Source organism: Triturus cristatus, chromosome 7 (genome assembly GCF_964204655.1).
Source record: "Triturus cristatus chromosome 7, aTriCri1.1, whole genome shotgun sequence".
Classification (NCBI taxonomy): domain Eukaryota; kingdom Metazoa; phylum Chordata; class Amphibia; order Caudata; family Salamandridae; genus Triturus; species Triturus cristatus.
In genome coordinates this window covers 429892257-429914289 of record NC_140590.1, presented here as the reverse complement: position 1 = coordinate 429914289, position 22033 = coordinate 429892257, and the positions used below count along the sequence as shown (strand labels likewise).

Genomic DNA, 22033 nt, shown 5'->3' with positions numbered 1-22033 from the left:
AAAACGTTTCATGAAATTTGACATTTGGTTTTTGAAAGTAGAATATCCTAACTATTCAGAATGCTGAAAATTAAAGCAGTGTGTTGTGGTGAATGTTGTAGTATAATGTGCTGTGTGTTTTGGGGTGGGAGGGGGAGCACTATTATAAATGGTATGGAGAAAATGCTATATATACAGGAAGATAGGGTGAATCAAGATGCAGGAGGAAAAGCCTCCTCTTAGAGAATTTAAGTGAGGGCCCTGTGGTACACACCTGGTGTGGGAGTATAACATGAGTATAAAATGACTGCTGTAGACATCAAAATACTGTATTGCCACAAGGCAGATAGAGGGTTCTGGACTAATTGATAGGGAATGTTTAGGGCCTACATTTGCTTCACTTTGATAATATTCATATGTGAAATATGTTATTGTGGTGATAGTCATGTGATATATATATTTAGATTATCACAAAATAAACACTAAATATCTAACAAAAAAATGCAGTAGTTTCTTTGTGCACTGAATCTGAGAGTTGAGTGCAAGATTCCTGATCTATATCCTATAGTAGTAACCAGTATATTTGAGGCTGTGCTTTGTGCATAGTTACTTAGAGAGAAAAAAGTGATTGGTGGAATGTTTAAATTATTCACAGCCACTGGCTGTATATTAGTCCATCTTTATTGGCCAATTTGGTCATCTAGACTGGCAGCTAAACGCTATTCAATCTTGGCCGTAATGTTAGCAGTTCAGACCAAACTGCCAGGCCAGGTCCCCTCTTCATGGGAAGGAAAGCAACCCTAGACTGGTTTCAGTCATGATGTACTAGCCTTTGATGTGCAGCCTGAGTCCAATGACATAGTAATTAGATGATCCTTGACTTGGCGCACAAGTTGCACTTAGATGTCTCAGTTAGAAAGACAAAAAAGTGATAGGTGGAATGCTTGAATTAATCTCAGCTACTGGGAATTACTTGGGACCACATTCAAGTCTATTGTTTTTTGATCCACGATGGCACTCTAGACAGAGATTTTGGACCTATCCAGTAGGAACAGTATAGTCTGAACTGTAAGATCAGATTCGCTCTAGATGGGAACACGAGCAATCTTTTGGGACGTGAATTTTACCAGCATGCCCTGAGGGACTCCAGCTGTATGTTGTCTGGTGTCCTGATACTTTTGGTCCAGCAAACAGGATAACACTGTGTGTGCTGTAGTGTTCGGTATTTTAAGTGACTATGAGAATGCTTGAATGCCATGGCCTGACCCTGTGCTGACATCTGTGTGCTGCATGTATTGTGACTGGTAGCAGGCCTCCATGGTTAATGTTAATATGTGGACCAACAATATGAGACCTCTGTGTCTCATTGACCTTACTTTGTGTTCTTTTTACCTGGGCTGTGGTGTGCAAAATTGGCATAATTTCCCTTCACATAATTATGCACGTTTGACACAGTTACGTGAAATTATGTAATATTACTTGAAAAGCAAATCTGTAATGCAGCACTGTGTTTTAATGAGAAATGCATTCTTGTGTCAGTTTTTGGTGCAAGGATTCCTTTTGTGCTAATAAATAGTGGAAAAAAAACAAACTATATAAAATAGTTGCTTGCATTCTATTATTCCTGGACATTCACATTATATTTTTACCCCAAATGGCACGTATGTAAAAACATTGTAGCATAGTGGCAACATTCCTGGAATATTGCATAACAAGCATAGCACAACTTTCCCAAAATTGCATGAACTACACTGTGTCATTTTAATTTTGATTAGGCATAGTTTTGATGTACAATAAAAGTGATCCTCTTTTTCCATGACAAAAGCACTGGGATGAACAGCATTAATTATCTCTGCTGTGTAACTTTTTGAGTTCCCAGTCTCTATGCCCCACAGAACCTGTGTGAGAAGCCTTTGATTACTACTCCTTGTTACCTTGACAGTCAAGTGTGGAAAAGTGCTTGGTGCCCAATGTGCAGTGCCATAGTAGCTCAGGGTCCAGGACATCAGTAGTAAAAGGTCTCAACTTCCACGGTGGAGGCCTAGTAACTCTTACTCTTGTGGCACGCAAAAGATTTCTGACTGGTTTCAGCATTTTCATTAGTGATGTGCACTCTGAATTCAAAGTCAAAGTGAGCAAGGAATCCATGTAACATTTGTGACATTTAGGGTGTCTCATGTAGAGAAACAAAAGTAATGGGTGGATTGGTTAAATTGCTCTCACACACCGATAATTACTCGGCCACATTTCAGTCCATCACTTTTTCCCAACTATTTCAGTCTAGACCACGGGTACTCATAGTACGGCCCGCGGGCCGCCTGCGGCCCGGCAAGCCTTCCTTGGCAGCCCGCGGACCTTGCAGATATCGTACCCGTGGTTAAAAAATAAATAAAAATAATGAGCGTTCCTAAACACTGCCGGTTGCACCAGCGCGACTCTGACTCTGCTCTGTGGGGGCCGGGCGGTTCCAGGGATAGTCAGAGTGGAGCTGCGGGGCCTAAGAAGAGGTGAAATACAACAATTGACATGCAAATGGTCTTTTAAAGACCTGTGAAGTGCTCGGGTGCGGCTGTTGGTGTGCCCGGGAAGCTGTCTCAGCCGGCTGGCACACACGCAGGGTGAGATGACATAGGAGGTAGAGGGAGGGAGACAGAGGGAGAGGGAGGGAGGGAAAGGAGGGAGGTAGAGGGAGGGAGACAGAGGGAGAGGGAGGGAAAAGGAGGGAGGTACAGGGAGACGGAGGGAGAGGGAGACAGAGGGAGGGAGCCAAAAGGGGGGGAGACGGAGGGAGAGGGAGACAGAGGGAGGGAGCCAAAGGGAGGGAGACGGAGGGAGACAGAGGGAGAGAGCCAAAGGGAGGGAGACAGAGGGAGGGAGACAGAGGGAGAGAGGGTGACAGAGGGAGGGAAAGGGATGGGGAGGGAGAGAGAGAGGGTGACAGAGGGAGGGGAGGGGGAGGGAGAGAGAGAGAGAGGGTGACAGAGGGAGGGAAAGGGAGGGGAGGGAGATAGAGAGGGTGACAGAGGGAGGGAAAGGGAGGGGAGGGAGAGAGAGAGGGTGCCAGAGGGAGGGAGGGGGAGGGAGAGAGAGAGGGTGACAGAGGGAGGGAAAGGGAGGGGTAGAGAGAGAGAGAGGGTGACCGAGGGAGGGAAAGGGAGGGGAGAGAGAGAGAGAGAGAGAGGGAAAGGGAGGGGGAGGGGGAGGGAGAGAGAGAGAGAGAGGGTGACAGAGGGAGGGGGAGGGGGAGAGAGAGAGGGTGACAGAGGGAGGGAAAGGGAGGGGGAGGGAGCGAGAGAGAGAGGGTGACAGAGGGAGAGAAAGGGAAAGGAAGGGGGAGAGAGAGAGGGAGGGAAAGAGAGAGAGAGGGAGGGAAAGAGAGAGAGAGTATATATATATATATATATATATATATATATATATATATATATATATATATATATATATATATTGGGTCTGGAGGCTCAGTGGACGTTGGCGTCCGCTGCAGGGACCTGTGTTCAACCTCGTGGTCACAGTTATTTTGAGGCTCTAGCCCCGCCCGCCTCCCCCACTGACCCCGCCCCCACCAGTGCGGCCCTCGGCCACAAACCACACTGTAAATTTGGCCCCCGAGAGAAAGTTTGGGAGTACCCATGGTCTAGACAGAGACTAGCCACATGTAAATCAGTCTTGGTCCTGCTTCAATAGGAATAGGCCACCAAACTTTCAGAGTCCCAACCAGATAGCATTGGCTTTGTCCGACTCAAGCCTCTTCACAGAGGTATAGCTTGAGTCTGGTGGCACCATTGGTACTGGGCTGATGTCTGTGCAACCATGTCACATTTCATGCGTCGACTTTGCAAACCACAAAGTATTGGAAGGGCTGCTTGAATTATTCTCAGCTACTAGTGATCCTTATGGGCTACATTTGTGTCCAAAGTTTGTTATCCACTGTGTCACTCTACACAGAGACAAGCCTGAGTGATTAGCAGTGGCTGAGATTCATTCAACCATTCCACCAAGTACTTTTTTATTTTTCTAAATGAGATTGGTATGGGTATTCTCAGACACTGGTCCCATGGTCAGGGTGCCATTAGACTTAGACGGCAACTCTGTGACATGGCCCAAGAAGGCTGGTTGCTTGTGTTTTCGTTAGGAGTGGAAATGGTCTGACATGTCTGGTTAGACTTCTCCTATTGCAACATAACCAAGACTGATCTACCTATGACTGTTATCTGAATACAGTAGAGTAAAGAGAAAAACAAAAACGATGATCTGGCCATAGTGATCATGAGTGGCTGAGATTGTCAAGCTCCACCCAACACTCAAAGGGACGGGCTGTTAGAAATGGGGGTCTCTAGTTGGCAGAGGTAGGTACCTTTGTCCAAATAGTGACTCTTGCTTCTAGTCACGGTAAGGGGAATACACACTTTAGAGAACCCTTGCTCACCCCCTGGGTAGCTTGGCACGAGCAGGCAGACTTATCCCAAAGGCAATGTGTAAAGTCTTAGTAACCCTGAGACTTCAGAACAAGAGGCCAGCACACACAGGCCCTTGGAGATTTTCTTCAAGCAGGTTCAAAGTAAAGTTTCAGTCTTTGTCCTCTCCTTGGCAGAAACAGCAACTTCAGGGGGATCCCCAGGCAGCACACAGCAAAGGGGCAATACTCCTCCTCACAGCTCTTCAGATTTTCCCCTTGGCAGAGGTTCCTCTTGAGTCCAGAAGTAATCTAAAGTTCTGAGGTTTTAGGTTTAATACTTATGCCCCGAAATGCCATTTTTCTCTTTGTGCAAGGGTGTCTGAGCCCAGTCCAAACCATTTATGTAAGCACTGGTGAAGTATGACAACAGTGGGTGGAGACAGCATTGTGCAAGGGAGACAGGCCCTATTCAGGTGCAAGGAAATCTCCTCCCACTACTTTAAATTCAGCCAAGGTCTATTCAGCCCAGCTCAGAGTCATCCATGAAGGGCCAAGCACACCTCAACCCCCCCAGTGGCTATATACAGTGATTGCACATCCCCAACCCCTGTCACTCCGACCAAAACCAGACAGTCAATATACAAACAGGCAGAGGCACACAGAATGGTTAGACAGGAAAATGTCTACTTTCAAAAATTGAAAGAGGCGTGGGTGGTGCCCAGCATAAGCTAGGTGAAAGGTATTTTCGTTCAATAAGGTCTGGGTGCACAATCAGGGTGGTGTTATCCGTCCTAACACCATCAATGAACAGCTGAGTAGTGTCTTGCAGAGATCTGCAAGTACATCCCCTGGGTAGGCACTCCAATGGGTAATCAAACTAAGTTGATTCATGCAAAAGTAAATCCTTTTAAGATGCGTGTTTTTAAATGCTTTTATTCAGCAAGTTAGTTCAATTCGATGTTGTTTGGTATATCAAATGTTTATTTGTAATCCATACTAGCAGATCTATGAATCTTGATCTCCTATGCATTTCGGGCAGGGACGCCCTTGGTCACGGAGCACTGTTGAGGAAGGGAGGGAGGGATGAGTCAGTGAGGGTATATCGCCTGGATTTACACGTGCTTAATGTGACTGAGTGCAACAATAACTAAAACGGGTGTGTTTGCTAACGTTTTAGTGACTAAGTGAAGGTACTGGGTAGTGTAATGGAAATTACTGCGTGTGTTGGTTGAATGCGCGCAATGACATGCTGGGTTCTGTAGTGCTGTGGGAGAAGAACACTTACTTCATAGATACCGGTGGCAAAGCGTGCCGTCCATCGCTTAGTCGAGGGGTCTGCGTGTGGTGCGGGCGAGTGCTCGTTATGTTTAAACACTCGGTGATGTGACGTGAAGAAACGTAAACATAAACAAAGGACTACTCGGAAGTATGCACGGTGGCGGCCATCTTAGAATGTGGGGAGATAGAGTACAGGTAATGCAAACTGGGGAGAATGCAGAGAGACAATGTCAAAAAACAGAAGTAGTATTACATGAATAAACAGTAACATAATAAACAATGCGTCATATTAGTATTACAGGTAACAACTATACTCAATACGGTCATTAAGACCATGCGGCTTCAGAGTCTGTAACAGATAAATCCATTCAAGTTCTCTTTTTAACAAGAGTTTATGATTGTCAATCCCTTCTCGTTTGGTGAGGGTTTCAAGTACTATGAATTTTAATTGGGCGATGGAATGCCGAGCCTCAGCAAAATGCATGGCGATGTTGGATTTCTCAACTTTCAGCCTGATGTTAGATTTATGCTCGTTGAGGCGAGTTTTAATTTTCCGTTCGGTTTTACCGATGTACAGCTTTCCACAGGGACATTTCAAAGCATATATCAAATTCATCGAGTCACAGGTAGCATCAACTTGAAGTTTAATGTTGTGACCTTTCATTGGGTGCTGGATACTGTTGCCTTTGATGACACTATTGCAGTGATTGCAATTGAAGCAAGGTATGGTGCCACGGTGTTGTGTGTGGGTTTCAGTGGGTTTAGACAAAATTTCCTTGAAATTTCTGCTTCTTGTGTGTGCAAAAATTGGTGGTTTCTCAAAAATGCCCTTGAAGTCGGGTTCACTTTGTAAGATGGGCCAGTGCTTCCGTATAATCTTCTTGTATGTAGGGCTGGCTGTGGAGTATTTGGATACTATCACCATACGTTGTTCTTGCACTCTATTGCTTTTCAAAAGGCTATCTTCTCTGGTGATGAGATCAACTCTAGATTGTGCTTCATTCAGAGTATTCAGTGCATGGAGAACTTTGAAAAACAGTACATATATACCAACTCTAAGTTCAAAGATCATGCCAAAATGTACGTCAGATACATAGATGACCTGTTTTTCATGTGGTCTAACACCAAAGAGTCTTTTCAGGATCTGTTAACAGAAATCAACAGCAAAGATCCAAGAATAAAACTAACATGGCACATAAGTGACACAGATATCTCCTTCCTTGACGTCAATATCAAGATCACACCAGAGGGATTCATTACCGACTTACACAGAAAAAACACAGACAGAAACAATACCTTACATTTTTCCAGCTTCCACCAAGGGTCCCTGAAGCAACACCTGCCATATTCGCAAATGTTGCGTGTTAAACGCATTGTTTCAGACGAACAGACATACATCATGCGCATTAACGAGATGCGTGAACGATTCCGTGCTAGAGGATATCCTGAACATACTCTGAATGAAGCACAATCTAGAGTTGATCTCATCACCAGAGAAGATAGCCTTTTGAAAAGCAATAGAGTGCAAGAACAACGTATGGTGATAGTATCCAAATACTCCACAGCCAGCCCTACATACAAGAAGATTATACGGAAGCACAGGCCCATCTTACAAAGTGAACCCGACTTCAAGGGCATTTTTGAGAAACCACCAATTTTTGCACACACAAGAAGCAGAAATTTCAAGGAAATTTTGTCTAAACCCACTGAAACCCACACACAACACCGTGGCACCATACCTTGCTTCAATTGCAATCACTGCAATAGTGTCATCAAAGGCAACAGTATCCAGCACCCAATGAAAGGTCACAACATTAAACTTCAAGTTGATGCTACCTGTGACTCGATGAATTTGATATATGCTTTGAAATGTCCCTGTGGAAAGCTGTACATCGGTAAAACCGAACGGAAAATTAAAACTCGCCTCAACGAGCATAAATCTAACATCAGGCTGAAAGTTGAGAAATCCAACATCGCCATGCATTTTGCTGAGGCTCGGCATTCCATCGCCCAATTAAAATTCATAGTACTTGAAACCCTCACCAAACGAGAAGGGATTGACAATCATAAACTCTTGTTAAAAAGAGAACTTGAATGGATTTATCTGTTACAGACTCTGAAGCCGCATGGTCTTAATGACCGTATTGAGTATAGTTGTTACCTGTAATACTAATATGACGCATTGTTTATTATGTTACTGTTTATTCATGTAATACTACTTCTGTTTTTTGACATTGTCTCTCTGCATTCTCCCCAGTTTGCATTACCTGTACTCTATCTCCCCACATTCTAAGATGGCCGCCACCGTGCATACTTCCGAGTAGTCCTTTGTTTATGTTTACGTTTCTTCACGTCACATCACCGAGTGTTTAAACATAACGAGCACTCGCCCGCACCACACGCAGACCCCTCGACTAAGCGATGGACGGCACGCTTTGCCACCGGTATCTATGAAGTAAGTGTTCTTCTCCCACAGCACTACAGAACCCAGCATGTCATTGCGCGCATTCAACCAACACACGCAGTAATTTCCATTACACTACCCAGTACCTTCACTTAGTCACTAAAACGTTAGCAAACACACCCGTTTTAGTTATTGTTGCACTCAGTCACATTAAGCACGTGTAAATCCAGGCGATATACCCTCACTGACTCATCCCTCCCTCCCTTCCTCAACAGTGCTCCGTGACCAAGGGCGTCCCTGCCCGAAATGCATAGGAGATCAAGATTCATAGATCTGCTAGTATGGATTACAAATGAACATTTGATATACCAAACAACATCGAATTGAACTAACTTGCTGAATAAAAGCATTTAAAAACACGCATCTTAAAAGGATTTACTTTTGCATGAATCAACTTAGTTTGATTACCCATTGGAGTGCCTACCCAGGGGATGTACTTGCAGATCTCTGCAAGACACTACTCAGCTACTTTCAAAAATTGGCATTTTCAAAAACACAATTTATAAACCATCTTTACTAAAATATGTGTTATTAAAGTTTGAGTTCAGATAGCCCAAACTTTATTTCTCTATCTTGCCCCAATAAGAAGTTCTACTTGTAGGATGTTACAAAGCTTTTCCCATTCTGTCCCATGGGGCAAGATAGCCTTTCAATAGTGAAAAACTAAATTGACAGTATTTCACTATCGGCATGTCACACACCAGTACATGTCCTACCTTTCACATACACTGCACCCTGCCCATGAGGGTAGCTTGGGCCTACCAAGGTTAGGGCCTGACAAGTGGGTACACTTGCCAAGTCGACATGGCAGTTAACAACCGTGCACAGACACACTGGAGTGGCAGGTCAGAGATACTTTTCAGGGCTACTCATGTGGATGGCACAATCAGTGCTGCAGGCCCACTAGTAGCATTTGATTTACAGGCTCTAGCACACTTCAGTACACTTTACTAGTGACTTACATCAATATGCAAATCAGGGAGAACAAATTGTAACAACAATTTACACAGAGAGTATATGCACTTTAGCACCGATTAGCAGTGGTAAAAAACCCAGAGTCCTATAGTCAACAACAACTGGTCAGGAAAAAATAGGAGGAAGAAGCAAAATGTTTGGGGATAACCATGCAAAAAGGGCCAAGTCCAACAAGGGCTGTAATCAAAATAATAAGAACTAGCAATACCATACCACCCTCTTTGAGGAGTGAGCATGTCGTTCTGGTTGCAAAGCATTGAAAATGTTATTGTGGCCTTATAAGGAGTGAGGATTCCTCTTTTGTGTCCACTCCTTCCAAATCACAGGAGCTTGGAATGTGTACACTCCAAGTGCACTGCAGTTTTACACTGCAAGTGCACCTCAAAAACATGTGTGACTCCCAATCTAACTTTTGTGCATTGTGACCTCTGGTTTTACATTTGCAAAGTCTACGATTTTGTGAATTTCAGCATTTGTTTCTACAAAAACCTTTAATTCACCAGATCCTGAATTTCCTAAGAGTTTTCAGCAGTTATCCATTTCAGCTTGTCTCCCATCTGGTATTCTACTACAGCAGCTTTGATGTTCTTTGTATAGAGACCTGTACCCTGAAATGCTCTTCACTATTAAATGTGCCCCTCTCGTATTTCCTAAAATAAACATAGAATTCAGTTATGATGCATGTATAATCTGAACTTTTAATTGTGTTGACAGTATTCCTTTTAAGGTTTCAGTGTGTTTAATAGAACTGAGAAGTTGCTTTTCTCTTTACTATTGTTTGTAGGAGATGACCTTATGCGCTGCGTGGACCTCTATAATCAAGCACAATCCAAGTGGTTTGAAGAAATGGTGACCACTACTCTGGTATGTTCTATTCTCCACTCAGCCATTCTACATAATATTTTACTATCTGTTTGTAGGTGTTATGCTCTCTTTGTTGATGCTATATTTCCTTACCTCATGCATGTTTTCATATTGTGTATTATCTTAACTGACAGTAAAACAAAACATACCTGAAAGTAAAAGGTGGTTTCTGTGTACTAAATTTAGTATATAAATTAAAACCAAATCTTAAGTCTTACGAGCCAGATTTTTAGAAGCTCCCAATATTTTGTCATTTAGTCAAATACTTGAAATATTTGTTGAATAGCAAAGAAGGAAATGCCACCAAGTTAAGCTTGCAAAATATATCTTATATTGATTTAAGGTAGATCATTTTGAAGTTTTGTTGCAGGACTTAACACTTTGCCAATAACTTGCAGCCTAGAAGTCAAGGAAACCACCCAATATGCTGTTAACAGCATCCTAAATTTGGATCTTGTGATCGTAGGCAGCTACTCATATAATGAAATCAAATATAAAGTGAGTGTGTGACGATGATGAATTTTTTATATCTAAGTGCATTGGTAACAGGTGTCCTGGTGCTTAAAGAGCCAGGACAAGAACACAATGAAAATAAATATATTTCATAAAGTCATGTTTGCAAGAGTTTCCAGAATGCTAAATGTTTGGATGCAGACTGTCTATGAAGCTGGATGGCATTTCACAATTTTTCCGTGACTACTAAAAAGAGCAGCCACTGATCTAGGAGACTACAGTAGAAGGAATTAACAACTGGAATTTAATGGAGGATCTCTGAAACCACTACAAAGTGCAGTAGTGTAATCTCTGATGTAGAAACAAAGGACCAAGGCTAACTGACCATTTTAAACCTCCATCATTCAACTAGGAGCCAGTGAAGTTTGACACAATGACTGGAGTTGAAGCTAAATTTACAAAGAAATCAGGAAGCCCAAATATTAGCTAGTTGTCATATTATTGCTTTCTTGTGAATGATTGAACAAATACGCTAGCATCCTCATAGTTGGGAATAACATTTATATACAAAAGGAAGGAAAGGAAGAATATTTCTCTGAAAACCTGGGGAGGGAGACACAGGTATTTATAACATGGATAATATGAAAAGACCGAAGATAAATCACGGCCACAAATTACCTGTCTAGCCACAGGTCGTATCCACATGAGGGTAGCCACCAGTTGTCATGCCAATGGAATGGGAACCCAAATGATTATCACTTCTTGGTTGTCCTCGTTTAGCTTAAGGAAATCATCTTGCACCCTTCATTTATTGCAATGAAGCAACTGTAAAAGTACTCTGTATCCACCTCATTATTGGTTTCAAGATGAAACAGAATTTGAGTATAACAGTAGCAACTGTAGCCAAAAGAGCAAATACAGTTGGCAAAAGAGGCACCATATAAATTAGAAAGAGTGGGACTCAAAACACAGCACCTTGAAAACGGGCATGTAAAAGTACTAAATGGAGATTAGTAAGGGGGCATTGAAAATTCCTGAAAATTACCTGAAACACATGGCAATAGACTTTTGAGGGAAAGATCTCTAATACCAGCGTTCAAGAGTGACATGATTCATCATATCATTGCACAAACTTTATTCTGTTAATATCATTGGATAAACTTTATTCTGTTCATAACAAAATAAACCATAAAAGTATACAAATATAAAAAATTTAATTATAAAAAATATACAGGAAACAATTCATGTTAAAATAATCCTATATTCAGGTTGTAAAACACTACAGAATACAAATTTCATATAAAAAATTAGTCATTTTTATGTTGTAAAACACTAGACACAATTCATTATGATGGTACAACCACTACAACATATGTGTTCTCACACAGTACATCCACTAGGTTGTTTCGTTTTCTACTCTGATCAGATTTTCCCTAGTACGAAGCACCTTTGAAAAAAACATGGCTACATGATAGCAAACTGCCACAGTTGTACAAATACTGAAAGGCCGCCCGATGGTTAATAATTCTTCCCTTAAAAAAAAAAAAAAAGAAGTTTTAGATATTGCTTTTTATGTGCCAGGTAAATTCTCCAGAAAAGTGCTATGTTTTGGGTTGACTTCTCAGATCTATCATTGCAGTGGCATTTTTGGGTCAAAGGGGTCCCACCCTTCCTTCTCTTGTGATGAATAATGAAGAAATAAAAACGGTTTAAGAGATATCTGTGGTAGATATTATGGGTTAGGTTAATGTACGATTTACATCCAGACTGGTCATGCAATGCCAAATATCTTCCCACAGTTGCCTTATTGTGATCAGACAGGATCCTTTTCCCTTGGCAAACTTTAAGTATACACCCCATAAGGTCCCTTTTGCAGTGACAATTTATGTCCAGGTATTCCGAGGGATACACCTTTGTCTCTCCAAGCCCCCTCAGAGTGTTCTTGATATGCCTTAGCCAAGAGACTTTACATGCATGGTCAAGTCCTAGACAGTCTTGTATAATTAATCTAGTAAAATGTGTTTCTTCTTTGGACAATACAGAATGCCATAATAAAAGGGGTTTGGTTTCCAATGTGTTTAGTATAAATCCAACTCCCAGCTCACTATGAATGATGGTATCCTATATTGACTGAGGTGCAACTAGGAGTCTTCTAAGGAACTTATGTTCCTGTTTTTGTATTGGTCTGTTATCCCACGCACCCCAAAGCCCAGCTCCATGTGTTACAGCTGTGACCGATTTAGCATCATATAGGATTTGCAGCTCTGTGATTGGCTTAGGACATAGCTTGGATGCTGCAAACCTAAACATGCCTTAATTATGACTAGACATGTTAGAAATACATAAACACCTAACAGTGGACCAACAGTGGACCAACTCACCTACGGTAGGTACCAACTTCAGAAAGGATACCAATATTTTGTGAGATACAAAGCAATTCTGTGTGCAAGCTTCAACAGTGCCCTCTGTCCAAAGGCACCACCCTTTCCCGCAGGGTCAATCGTATATGTAAGCTGTATCAAAGCTGCACCACTTCCCAATTGTATACAATTAAATCATTTTTTATCCAGTCCGTTTTGAAAAAATAAGGTTCTTTCTTTATTGATTTTTTTCTTAAAACAGCCAGAGCGTTTCGTTCTGTGAACAGAACTTCTTCAGGGCATTCTTAAATTCCGTGGTAGCATTAATTAAGTGAACCACGGGCAGGAGTCGGAACGCCAAGAAGTCAAGACGGGCGTACTGGCCTCTTCATAAGATACGGTGTGTGCTGTGTCTAATGAACACACTCTTTGGAGAAATCAGAGTGACTATCATGTCATGACATCACACCCGTTTTTTTTTATTGTTCTCTGTGTGAATACGAAAAGTTCATCACGTAACGTCTTATTTAGAAGCGACGTTGAGATATACGGATGAGATATAGGAGTATAATCTCTAAAGGACAATTCAAAGTGAGAGACTACTACTTCTCACATCACTTAAATAATGCTATCACGGTATTTAAGAATGCCCTGAAGAAGTTCTGTTCACAGAACGAAAAGCATTGGCTGTGGCTCTCTTAAGAAAAAAATTGTTGGACTTTGCCATTTTGGGCAGGTTCACCCCTAAAGTTTTTGCCTTTCCTGTGACCTGGTATTGGGGGTCCAGTGTAAAGTTGGTGCGCGCTCTGAGTGTGGTGAGATTGGCCTGCCCTCTCATAGGAATGCATGGGGGATATGTGTGTCCATGGTAATTCCTGGTATGAGAGTAGTGCAGGGTCGAGTTTGGTATGTGCGAACTCGTGAGAATAAATGCTGCGCAATGGTGTGCGCAGATTTATGGTGACTGGTGGAGAAGTGCCACTTCTAGAAGTTGGCATTTCTGTGTGCCTGCCTGTCTGCCTGATGTGGAGTGCATGTCTGGCTTGTGATTGACAGGTGCTGGATGGTGTGGGGAATGCCAGGGTGAGTCAGCCCAGTGGTGAATGGAGAGATCTGCATGCAGATGGGAGGGAGGAGTTGCACCTGGGACCTGTATAGGACTGTGCCTTCCCTCCACAATGCTGGCTCCGCCCCCTGTGGTGCGTATGAGCACCTAGCCCCCACCTAACAAAGGAGAGAGGAGCTGAGCAAAACAAAGTGCTCCAAAGCTCCCCCAAACCAGTTCTAACTGGTATCCCTAAACCCTGTGCTGTGACACAAAGGGAGTTGCTAATATAAATATAGGGGCTGTGTCCCCATAAAGTTGTTCAGCTCCTAGCTGCTGCTCCTGCGGGTGCGTGCTGCTGCTGGGGCCCAGGGGGTCTGCCATGAGGGCTTGCCTCCCTGGTCCCTGCATTGCCCCTTGATGCCTGAAAGGACCTTCTCTTCATCCCCAGGACCTTGAGCAGCATACCTTGGCGCCCTGTGAGCGCTGTGCTTATTCTTTTATTCTGCCCCAAGGAGGAGAAGAATGCGTGGGCTGTGACAGCGCCGAGCTGCCCTTGAGGGAGAGGGAATCCCTGGCATAGGGATTCCCCCGTTATGCTTTAATCGTGGGAGCCCACCCCGCTTATCGATCGCTCACCCCGCCGCATATTTTAATTCAGGAGGGAGCCTACCCCTCACTGCCCGCTTCATCTATATTTTTAATAATGGGTGCCCACCCCGTGTTTCACCACCACGGCCCAAGCAAATAATGACCGCCGACCTGGAAGCCAGGCAAAGTTCGCCTGATTCTGGGCGGGGCAGGTGGCAGGAGCGGAAGAAGTGCAGGCGGAGGGGAGGATGGGAGCCTCCCCACCTCCCCCGGCATCGCGGCAAAGTCCCGGGTCCCAGGAGGGGGCCCGGGTGAAGAGAGGAGAAGCAAGGAGTATTGCGGCTGGTCGGCGGGGTTCCAATGAGCTGAGGGAGCCCAGCAGTGTCCGGAGAAGTCCCAGGTCCTAGGAGGGGGCCCGGGTGAAGTAGAGATACACCGCGAGATACTGCCCACCGCAATGGACACAGAGAGAGAGAGAGAGAGTCCCCGAGGAGCGGGGGCTCTCCAGTGCATGCCGTGAGAGGAGACCCGGAGCCACACAAGTGATCCCCAGTGAGTGCTCACCTTGTGTGAAGTTCTTTTGTAGTGTGCCTGGGATGTTGTTGCTGTGTGCGTGCGCAAATACTTTACACATGGCCTCCGGGATAAGCCTGACTGCTCGTGCCAAGCTACCAAGGGGGTGAGCAGGGGTTATCTTTGGCATGTAACTCCCTTGCCCTGACTAGAGTGGTGGTCTCTGCCTCACTTTGGCGCAAGCCTTAGTCAACCAGAGATCCCATTTCTAACATTGGTTGTCAGCGGTGAGGATAGGACTTGCTTTTGCGCAGTACCACAGCGACAACTGGCTGCACTACAAAACTCTGCATTTCAGATAGTCACATGGAAAGGGATTATTGTGTCTAAGTTTGTTTTTAAGTGTCATTTCTTTGGAAATGTGTTTCTTGTGCACTATGAGTCGGGTGTCCTGCCAAGGACAGAAACCAGAGAATCTGGAGGAGAGACTGCCCTTGAGCCATTGCGCTGGTTCTTGGGTTGGCCTACAGTGGGGACTTAATTGGTATGGAGTCACTAGCTCGGGAGGGTAGATCATCCCCTAAGTGCAGAGTGAGTTTTCTGGATTCACCAGTAAGGGTGGAATCCAGTGGTGGCAGCAGAAGTGTGTGTCCAGTGCATGAAGTCCCATTCCCAGTTCCCAGAGGGTGGTACCTGGTTCCCGTAAGGGGGGTGCAGGTTGAGATTCAGGGGCAGTAGATACTGTCTCACCGGTCTTGTGGGGGGGGGGGGAGAGTGTGGATGAGTGATGTGTTGTACTGGACGGTTGGGTGTGAGTTCTCTGAAATAAGGAGCTTGCTAAATAATTGGATGTGAGTTCTCTGAAATAAGGAACTTGCTGAATAATTGGGTGCGAGTTCTCTGAAATAAGGAGCTTGCTTAATAATTGGGTGTGATTTCCCTGAAATAAGGAACTTGCATTGGGGAGTGATTCCAAAAGGAGTGGCTGAGGTGTCTTCCAGCCCAGAGTGGTGGAAGAGGTTCAGAGTAGCCCAGCTAGGTCCCGGTGTAGGGGCTCACATCCTGTCTCAGAGGAGAAGGAGTGAGTGGTTATGTCCCAAGGTGCCCGAAACCCAGTCTCAGGACCTGGATTGTTTATTAAGGGAACATCAGGTCGGGGGCCTAGGCTGTACTTGTAGGCCATTTGAGGGGGATCTCCCCGTGTTATAGGATCTGAAGAGGCATTTGGGAGATCACTTTGGGAAAACAAGAAGAAACCTCTGCTGAGGAGAGGAACCAAGAAGAAACTGAGGAGAGACTATCCCTGACACTGGGGGATTGGCCTGCAGGGGTTGCCGACTGCCAAAGAGAGGAGAAAGGAACTTTGTGTGTAGTTTTGCTCAACTTGTGAAGGATCTCCAAGGGCTTGGAAAAGAGTTTGCCTCCTGCTGAAGTCTCAGGAACAACAGACTTCAATTACCAGCTCCCCAGAGTTCTTTGGAAGTGCCTGCTGCTGTTTTGGGGCCTTCTGAAGGACTGTGTGTCACAAGAAGCTGGAAGCGCGACTCAAGAAGGAGAAGCATGCCGCAGTCGGAGCTGCTGTCATTGCATTGCGTAAAGGGGTGACGCCGCTGCAGTTGTCTTATCGAGCGGAAGCATCTCGCATCATCGAAGAAGTGTCTCGCAACGCTGAAGAAGCGTGTTGCCATCGCAGCCATTGTAGCTGACGCATTGCACCGCATCAAGGAAAGCACCTCGCATCCACGGAGAAGCGTGCCGCCGTCTGAGCTGTTGTCGTCGCATCGCGTAAAGTGTGCCGCTGCAGTTGTCGCATCGAGCGCAAGCGTCTCGCAACATCGGAGAAGAGTGTCGCCGCCAAAGCCGTTGTCGTCGCATCGCGTAAAGTGGTGTCGCCGCTGCAGCCGACGCATCGAATCAAGTCTTCTCACAACATCGGAGAAGTGTGCTGCATCTGGAAGATCGTCATGTCTTTATTTATTTGCACCAAACTTTCATCGCATCAACATCGTTGCAAAACTTTCGTTGCCCTGCGTGTCGCATCTAAAAGGTACATTGACTTAAAGTGTTGCATTTAAGAACTAAGAGAACTAAGCTAAATACTACAATTTTTAAGTAACAGTATTGTGGATCCCAGGTGATAGATCAGTTGATGGATAGAGGTCCTGAACTGGTGGGAGAGTTGTGTTCTGGTGGGTGCTTCCCCTGGGAGGGTGCGGAACCCCAGAAGTAGAGGTAGGGTGAGGAGATGCTTTGCCCGTGACCTCTGGTCTGCCTGAGGGTGCGGACCCTAGTTTGAAGGATCAGTGGTAGTTTTGAACTACTCTGAGAGGCAGAATAGAGAATGGCTATTGTATGCCAGGGGATGCTGCCCCCACTCTGTGGTTTGGCAAGGACCAGTGGTATCTGGATGGCTTAGGGCCTGGTCCTGGCCTTGGACAACTAGGGAGTACCAGTGGGGTAGCCTGGTTGGGCCTGAGAGTTTTTTTGCATGCAGTATGATTTACGCCCCCTTTTTATACCTCTAAATGTGTTTTTTATGATTAGGAGGTTGTTTTGCATATTATGGTTTATGCTAGTGAAATTGTTTCACTGTGTGATTTATGCCCCTAATGTGAGTTATGCTTAGGAGGTAAGGGTCTAATGTGTTTAGACTTGTGAAAGGATTGCATAATGTGTTTATGCTGGTGAGGTTGGCGCAGAATGTAATTCGCGTCTAATGTGATACTGTGCATAATGTGGTTTATGTTACAGGCTGATGCTGAGTACAGTGGTTACCAGTAGTTACTGGTTGTGTTCTATGTTTATGATAAGTTCTACATTTACTAAGTTCACTTTGTGATGCTTCTGACAGTGGTCCAGTTGGCCCTGTCAGGTGTAAATAATCCCTTGTAAATATGATCTAGTGCCAGGTGGCACCATGTATATTATGTGATTACTGTTCTAATGTGTTATGAGAATACAAAGGCTATTTTTGATATAACCTTGTGTGGAGTTCCTTTTGTAGTGTGCCTGGGATGTTGTTGCTGTGTGCGTGCGCAAATGCTTTACACATGGCCTCCGGGATAAGCCTGACGTCTCGTGCCAAGCTACCAAGGGGGTGAGCAGGGGTTATCTTTGGTGTGTAACTCCCTTGCCCTGACTAGAGTGGTGGTCTCTGCCTGGATTTGGCGCAAGCCTTAGCCAACCAGAGATCCCATTTGTAACAAAAATCAATAAACAAGGAACCTTATTTTTTCAAAACGGACTGGATAAAAGATGTTAGAAATGCATGTTTCTCTGTGAGGCTTCCAGTCCCCTTTTGAAGAGAGCTGTATTCCTGGATAATTAAACGTTTTTTTACTTTGTATTTTATTCCCCTTGATTTAAAAAGTATTAGTCCTTTCCCCTGTTTAGCCACAACGCATGGTACAAGTTTTCGCTATGTTAGTTTTCAAATCTTTCCCTACCATGTTGTCAGTAAAGGAGTTGATCAAGTTTTACAGGCTTTTTGGGATTAGCACCATGATGGCCACATTGTTGGCATATAAAAAGTTTAGGTATTTGCCTTTTACCGACTCTAGGGGTATCTGCACCCACCGGCTGGAGTTTGTCTACTTTATTCATATATAGGGGGATGCATAAGGGCACCAACACGCATCATTGCCAAACGGCTCTCTATATTAAAAGATGGAGTTAGTTCTCCCTTCATCCCGAAGCGAACTTTGGAGGTTATATTACTGCACATGTATGAAAGGAGGGAAATTATTTCTTTGGGCACCCCCAATTGTTCCATACATACCCACACTTTGTTGAGATGAACCAGTTTGAATGCACAGCTTAAGTCTATACAACACATGTGCAGGGAGCCCTCTGTGGCCAAGTTGAACTTCCCCATTAGCAGTTTTAGGTTGAGCATTTGCTCAACCGTCCCCAGGCGTTTCCTGAACCCATATTGTGTGTATGTTATTTTCTTCGGCTCAAAGTTCCAATCTTTCTAGCAAGACCCTCCCCAATAGCTTGGCTGAAGAGTCAAGCTGAGAGATGGGCAGGTAACATTTCAAGTCATTCCTTGATCCCTTCTTCAAAATGTGAATAATCAGTGAGTTGGCCCAAGTTGAGGTTATGTATCCTGCTCCTGCCGTTTTTAGTGCCTTGGTCATGATCGGGGCCCAAATGGCAAGTTTAGACTTGTAGGTGTCCATTGGGACCACATTGACGGGCAGCGGCCTTCCTCCTTTGGGCTTTTATTCATTGCCCTTCCTACCTCCTCTAAGGTAAAAACCATAATGGTTGATGGAATTACCACAGGAGTCCTAATCCGTTCTCCTCCTTCTCTGGTATGAGAAAAATCTTGGAGAACAGTGGGAATTAGTAGTTCTCCAAAACAATGTAAGTCCTTGGTCTCTGCATCTTGTACTAAGTTCTCCCATGCCTCCTCTTGCAATTCCTTCTTCCTATTGTTTATTGCCTTCTTGTAGTTGAGTCTAGCGAGATTCATCCTTTCAAACGTGGCTGGAAACAAGAAAAGCTCATCAAAACAAAAACAAAAAAAATGCCCAGTCACAATGTAAGCCAGCTTGAGAAGACTAACACAGCTTCATTTTTGGGTGCTAGCACAGCCCATACATCTGACCTTTTTCCCTGAGGAAACTGAAATGTTTGTGGAAAATGTAAATTGTTAGCATAAGAAAGAAGAATTGGCAAAGGTAAAAGGTCTGGCTTGCAATTTGAATCTTGACTAAGCCATGAAAAAGACCTACTGCAGTCAGTGTTGGCTGGTGTATTTTCAAAGTGGTAGGACGAAAAATTTTGTACCCTAGTATAATGAGCGAGTGAAGTGAGCGAGCCCAAAGTGCCAAAGGATGGTAAAGGGGTGTTCTGCCCCGCATAACATTTTGGAAAAAACTGATTCAAATGGTGGCTTTTACACCACATATTTACAGCGAATTGTTTAAAAAAGGGTATTCAAATATAGCATGTTAAGGCAAAAGCGTGAAGAAAACATAAGAAACAAATCAAAAATGTCCCCAATCCTCAAACTGGTCTGCTTGCAAAATGACCCCCGAGCCAAGCACACACAAACAACGGACACAGGTCCTCTAAATGTTTCTTACCTGCAACCCATCTCTGCCTCTTTACTGTACTGGTAGATTACGTCATCAAGGCCCAGACTGTTAGTAACACTGTACATTGCAAATACTTAAAAAATTAGATCGCGAAAGACAGATCCATCCATTGCAGTTCATCTGTGATAAGTGAGCATACAGAAGTTAAAAGACAAGAATTGCTCACAAAAAGGGGACCTTGATCTAATCATTGACACATGTTTATAATTAGTGGATGGGTTAACCCTACACTTGAGGAAAATACATTAATAACCTCAACAAATAAACAAAGCATAGCAAAGAATTAAGCTATGCTACAGGAACCTTGACTTTAAGATAAAATATATGTTTCATAGGATTAAGTCCTGAAGAACGTGGGGTGAACCAACTTTAATACCACCAAAATGTTGCGTCAACAACTTTTAATGAATTCTGTGTTTTCTTTGTGTAAAAGCATCATTGTAAGTTCATCACTGTGAAATAAATTGTTTTGAATTGGTATAGAGGGACTATTGTGAGGAGAAATGTATATGGTGCTTCTATGAATTCACAACAAATATATAATTACTTACGTAATTGCGATTAGAATAACATTGTGTGGAATATGTTTTTAATTGGTATTTAATTTTAAGACATGTTAAGACGATTAATGTTTACTAAAATTAGATATTTTTATATAAAATAGTGTTCAGTGGTAAAACAGTGATTTGTATGTTTGTGTGGTGGTGCATCCTCTGAATCAGTATATGATATTAGTTAGTATATGACATACATGTTGAGAGTGTGTGAAACAAAAGGGACTCCTTTTCTTTTGACATTTCAGACCAGGACATTGATCATTGTTTCCTTTTTCACACGGTCTGTTGCTTTGCAGTGTACCCTTGCTTACTGCCTCTGCCCATAAAAAAGCTTGTTTTTGAAAAGGCATCATGTCTTTCTTTACACTTCCTTAAGGCTTACAATGACTGTGGTGGATGTAAACAATAGCCAGCAAGCAGTGAACATGAAATAGGGAAGAAATGCAACTATAAATCATGACTTCAAACACCGGCACCATTGAGAACCCTTGAAGATTAGGATTCATCCTGTAAACAGACTATGCATGAGATAAAAAGGGATAAAGTCAACATGCTCTAAAGCAGAAGAGTTATTGTATTCCGAGCTAAATAACCACTTAGTGGGCTGCTATTGATGCCCTCCCCATCCAGAGTGACACGTTCATGCTGCTTCCCAGGGCCCCAACAACAAAACAATGTAAAGCAAGTGCCACTTTCTTTAGTATTTGAATATCATTAAACAAGTCCCCCTCCAGTCTACAGACCTCTTTTGTTTCAAACACAAATACAATAAATACCCCCAAAACAATCATAAAGCCAGAGACTTGATAGACAGAAGATTGTTGACCCACATGGAATCGGAGTTAGGAGCTTGACAGGCATCTCGAGACTGGTAGCTGATAGTTGACAAATCTGGTCACAGATGTAGCTGCAAAACAGCTCACATCGAAGAGTTAACCTGTGCAATTATATAAATACTTAACAGAACTGGCTGTTTGGCAGATCAGCATTTAAGATTTGACAGCTTACAGGACTGTAGAAACATGGAGTGAGTGACCGAATAAAAAGGCTTGATGTGGATTTATCCAGCGTCCTCTCATGATCATCCTGGCCGTAGCCTGATACTAGAGTGAAGCACCAGATTCCAGAGGGTGCTATAATCCACCTAGCATCTTCTACTCAGCTATTGAAGGCTTGACACCAAGTTAGTGCAAGCCCATGTTCTGTGTCAGGTTTGAGGGGAATGCAGTCTATGGGACAAACATAATCAGAGTTCTCAACAGCTGTTGAGAAAATGTTTGCAAAAGATTACAACGCCTTTGGAGAAGAAACTGTCAGTCCGAGGACAAAATAGTATACTTAGAAGCATTAAAAATCACAAACAGATTAGGAGACTATGCTTGGAATTTTACTTGCACAAAATTGAAGCTTCTAGGGGTTCTCCTCTCTTGAGCGTGTTATAATGTCTATG

General features: G+C 43.6%; 1 protein-coding gene across 2 annotated transcripts in view; it reads left to right on the top strand.

The window, feature by feature from the left end:
* Positions 1-22033, top strand: part of GAS7 (growth arrest specific 7) — a 1339070-nt gene that overhangs the window by 1237732 nt on the left and 79305 nt on the right. For both annotated transcript variants that reach the window (XM_085616727.1, XM_085616728.1), the window contains exon 12: positions 9880-9959. In XM_085616727.1, coding sequence (XP_085472853.1) covers positions 9880-9959 — 80 coding nt within the window. The remainder of the gene's footprint in view (positions 1-9879; positions 9960-22033) is intronic.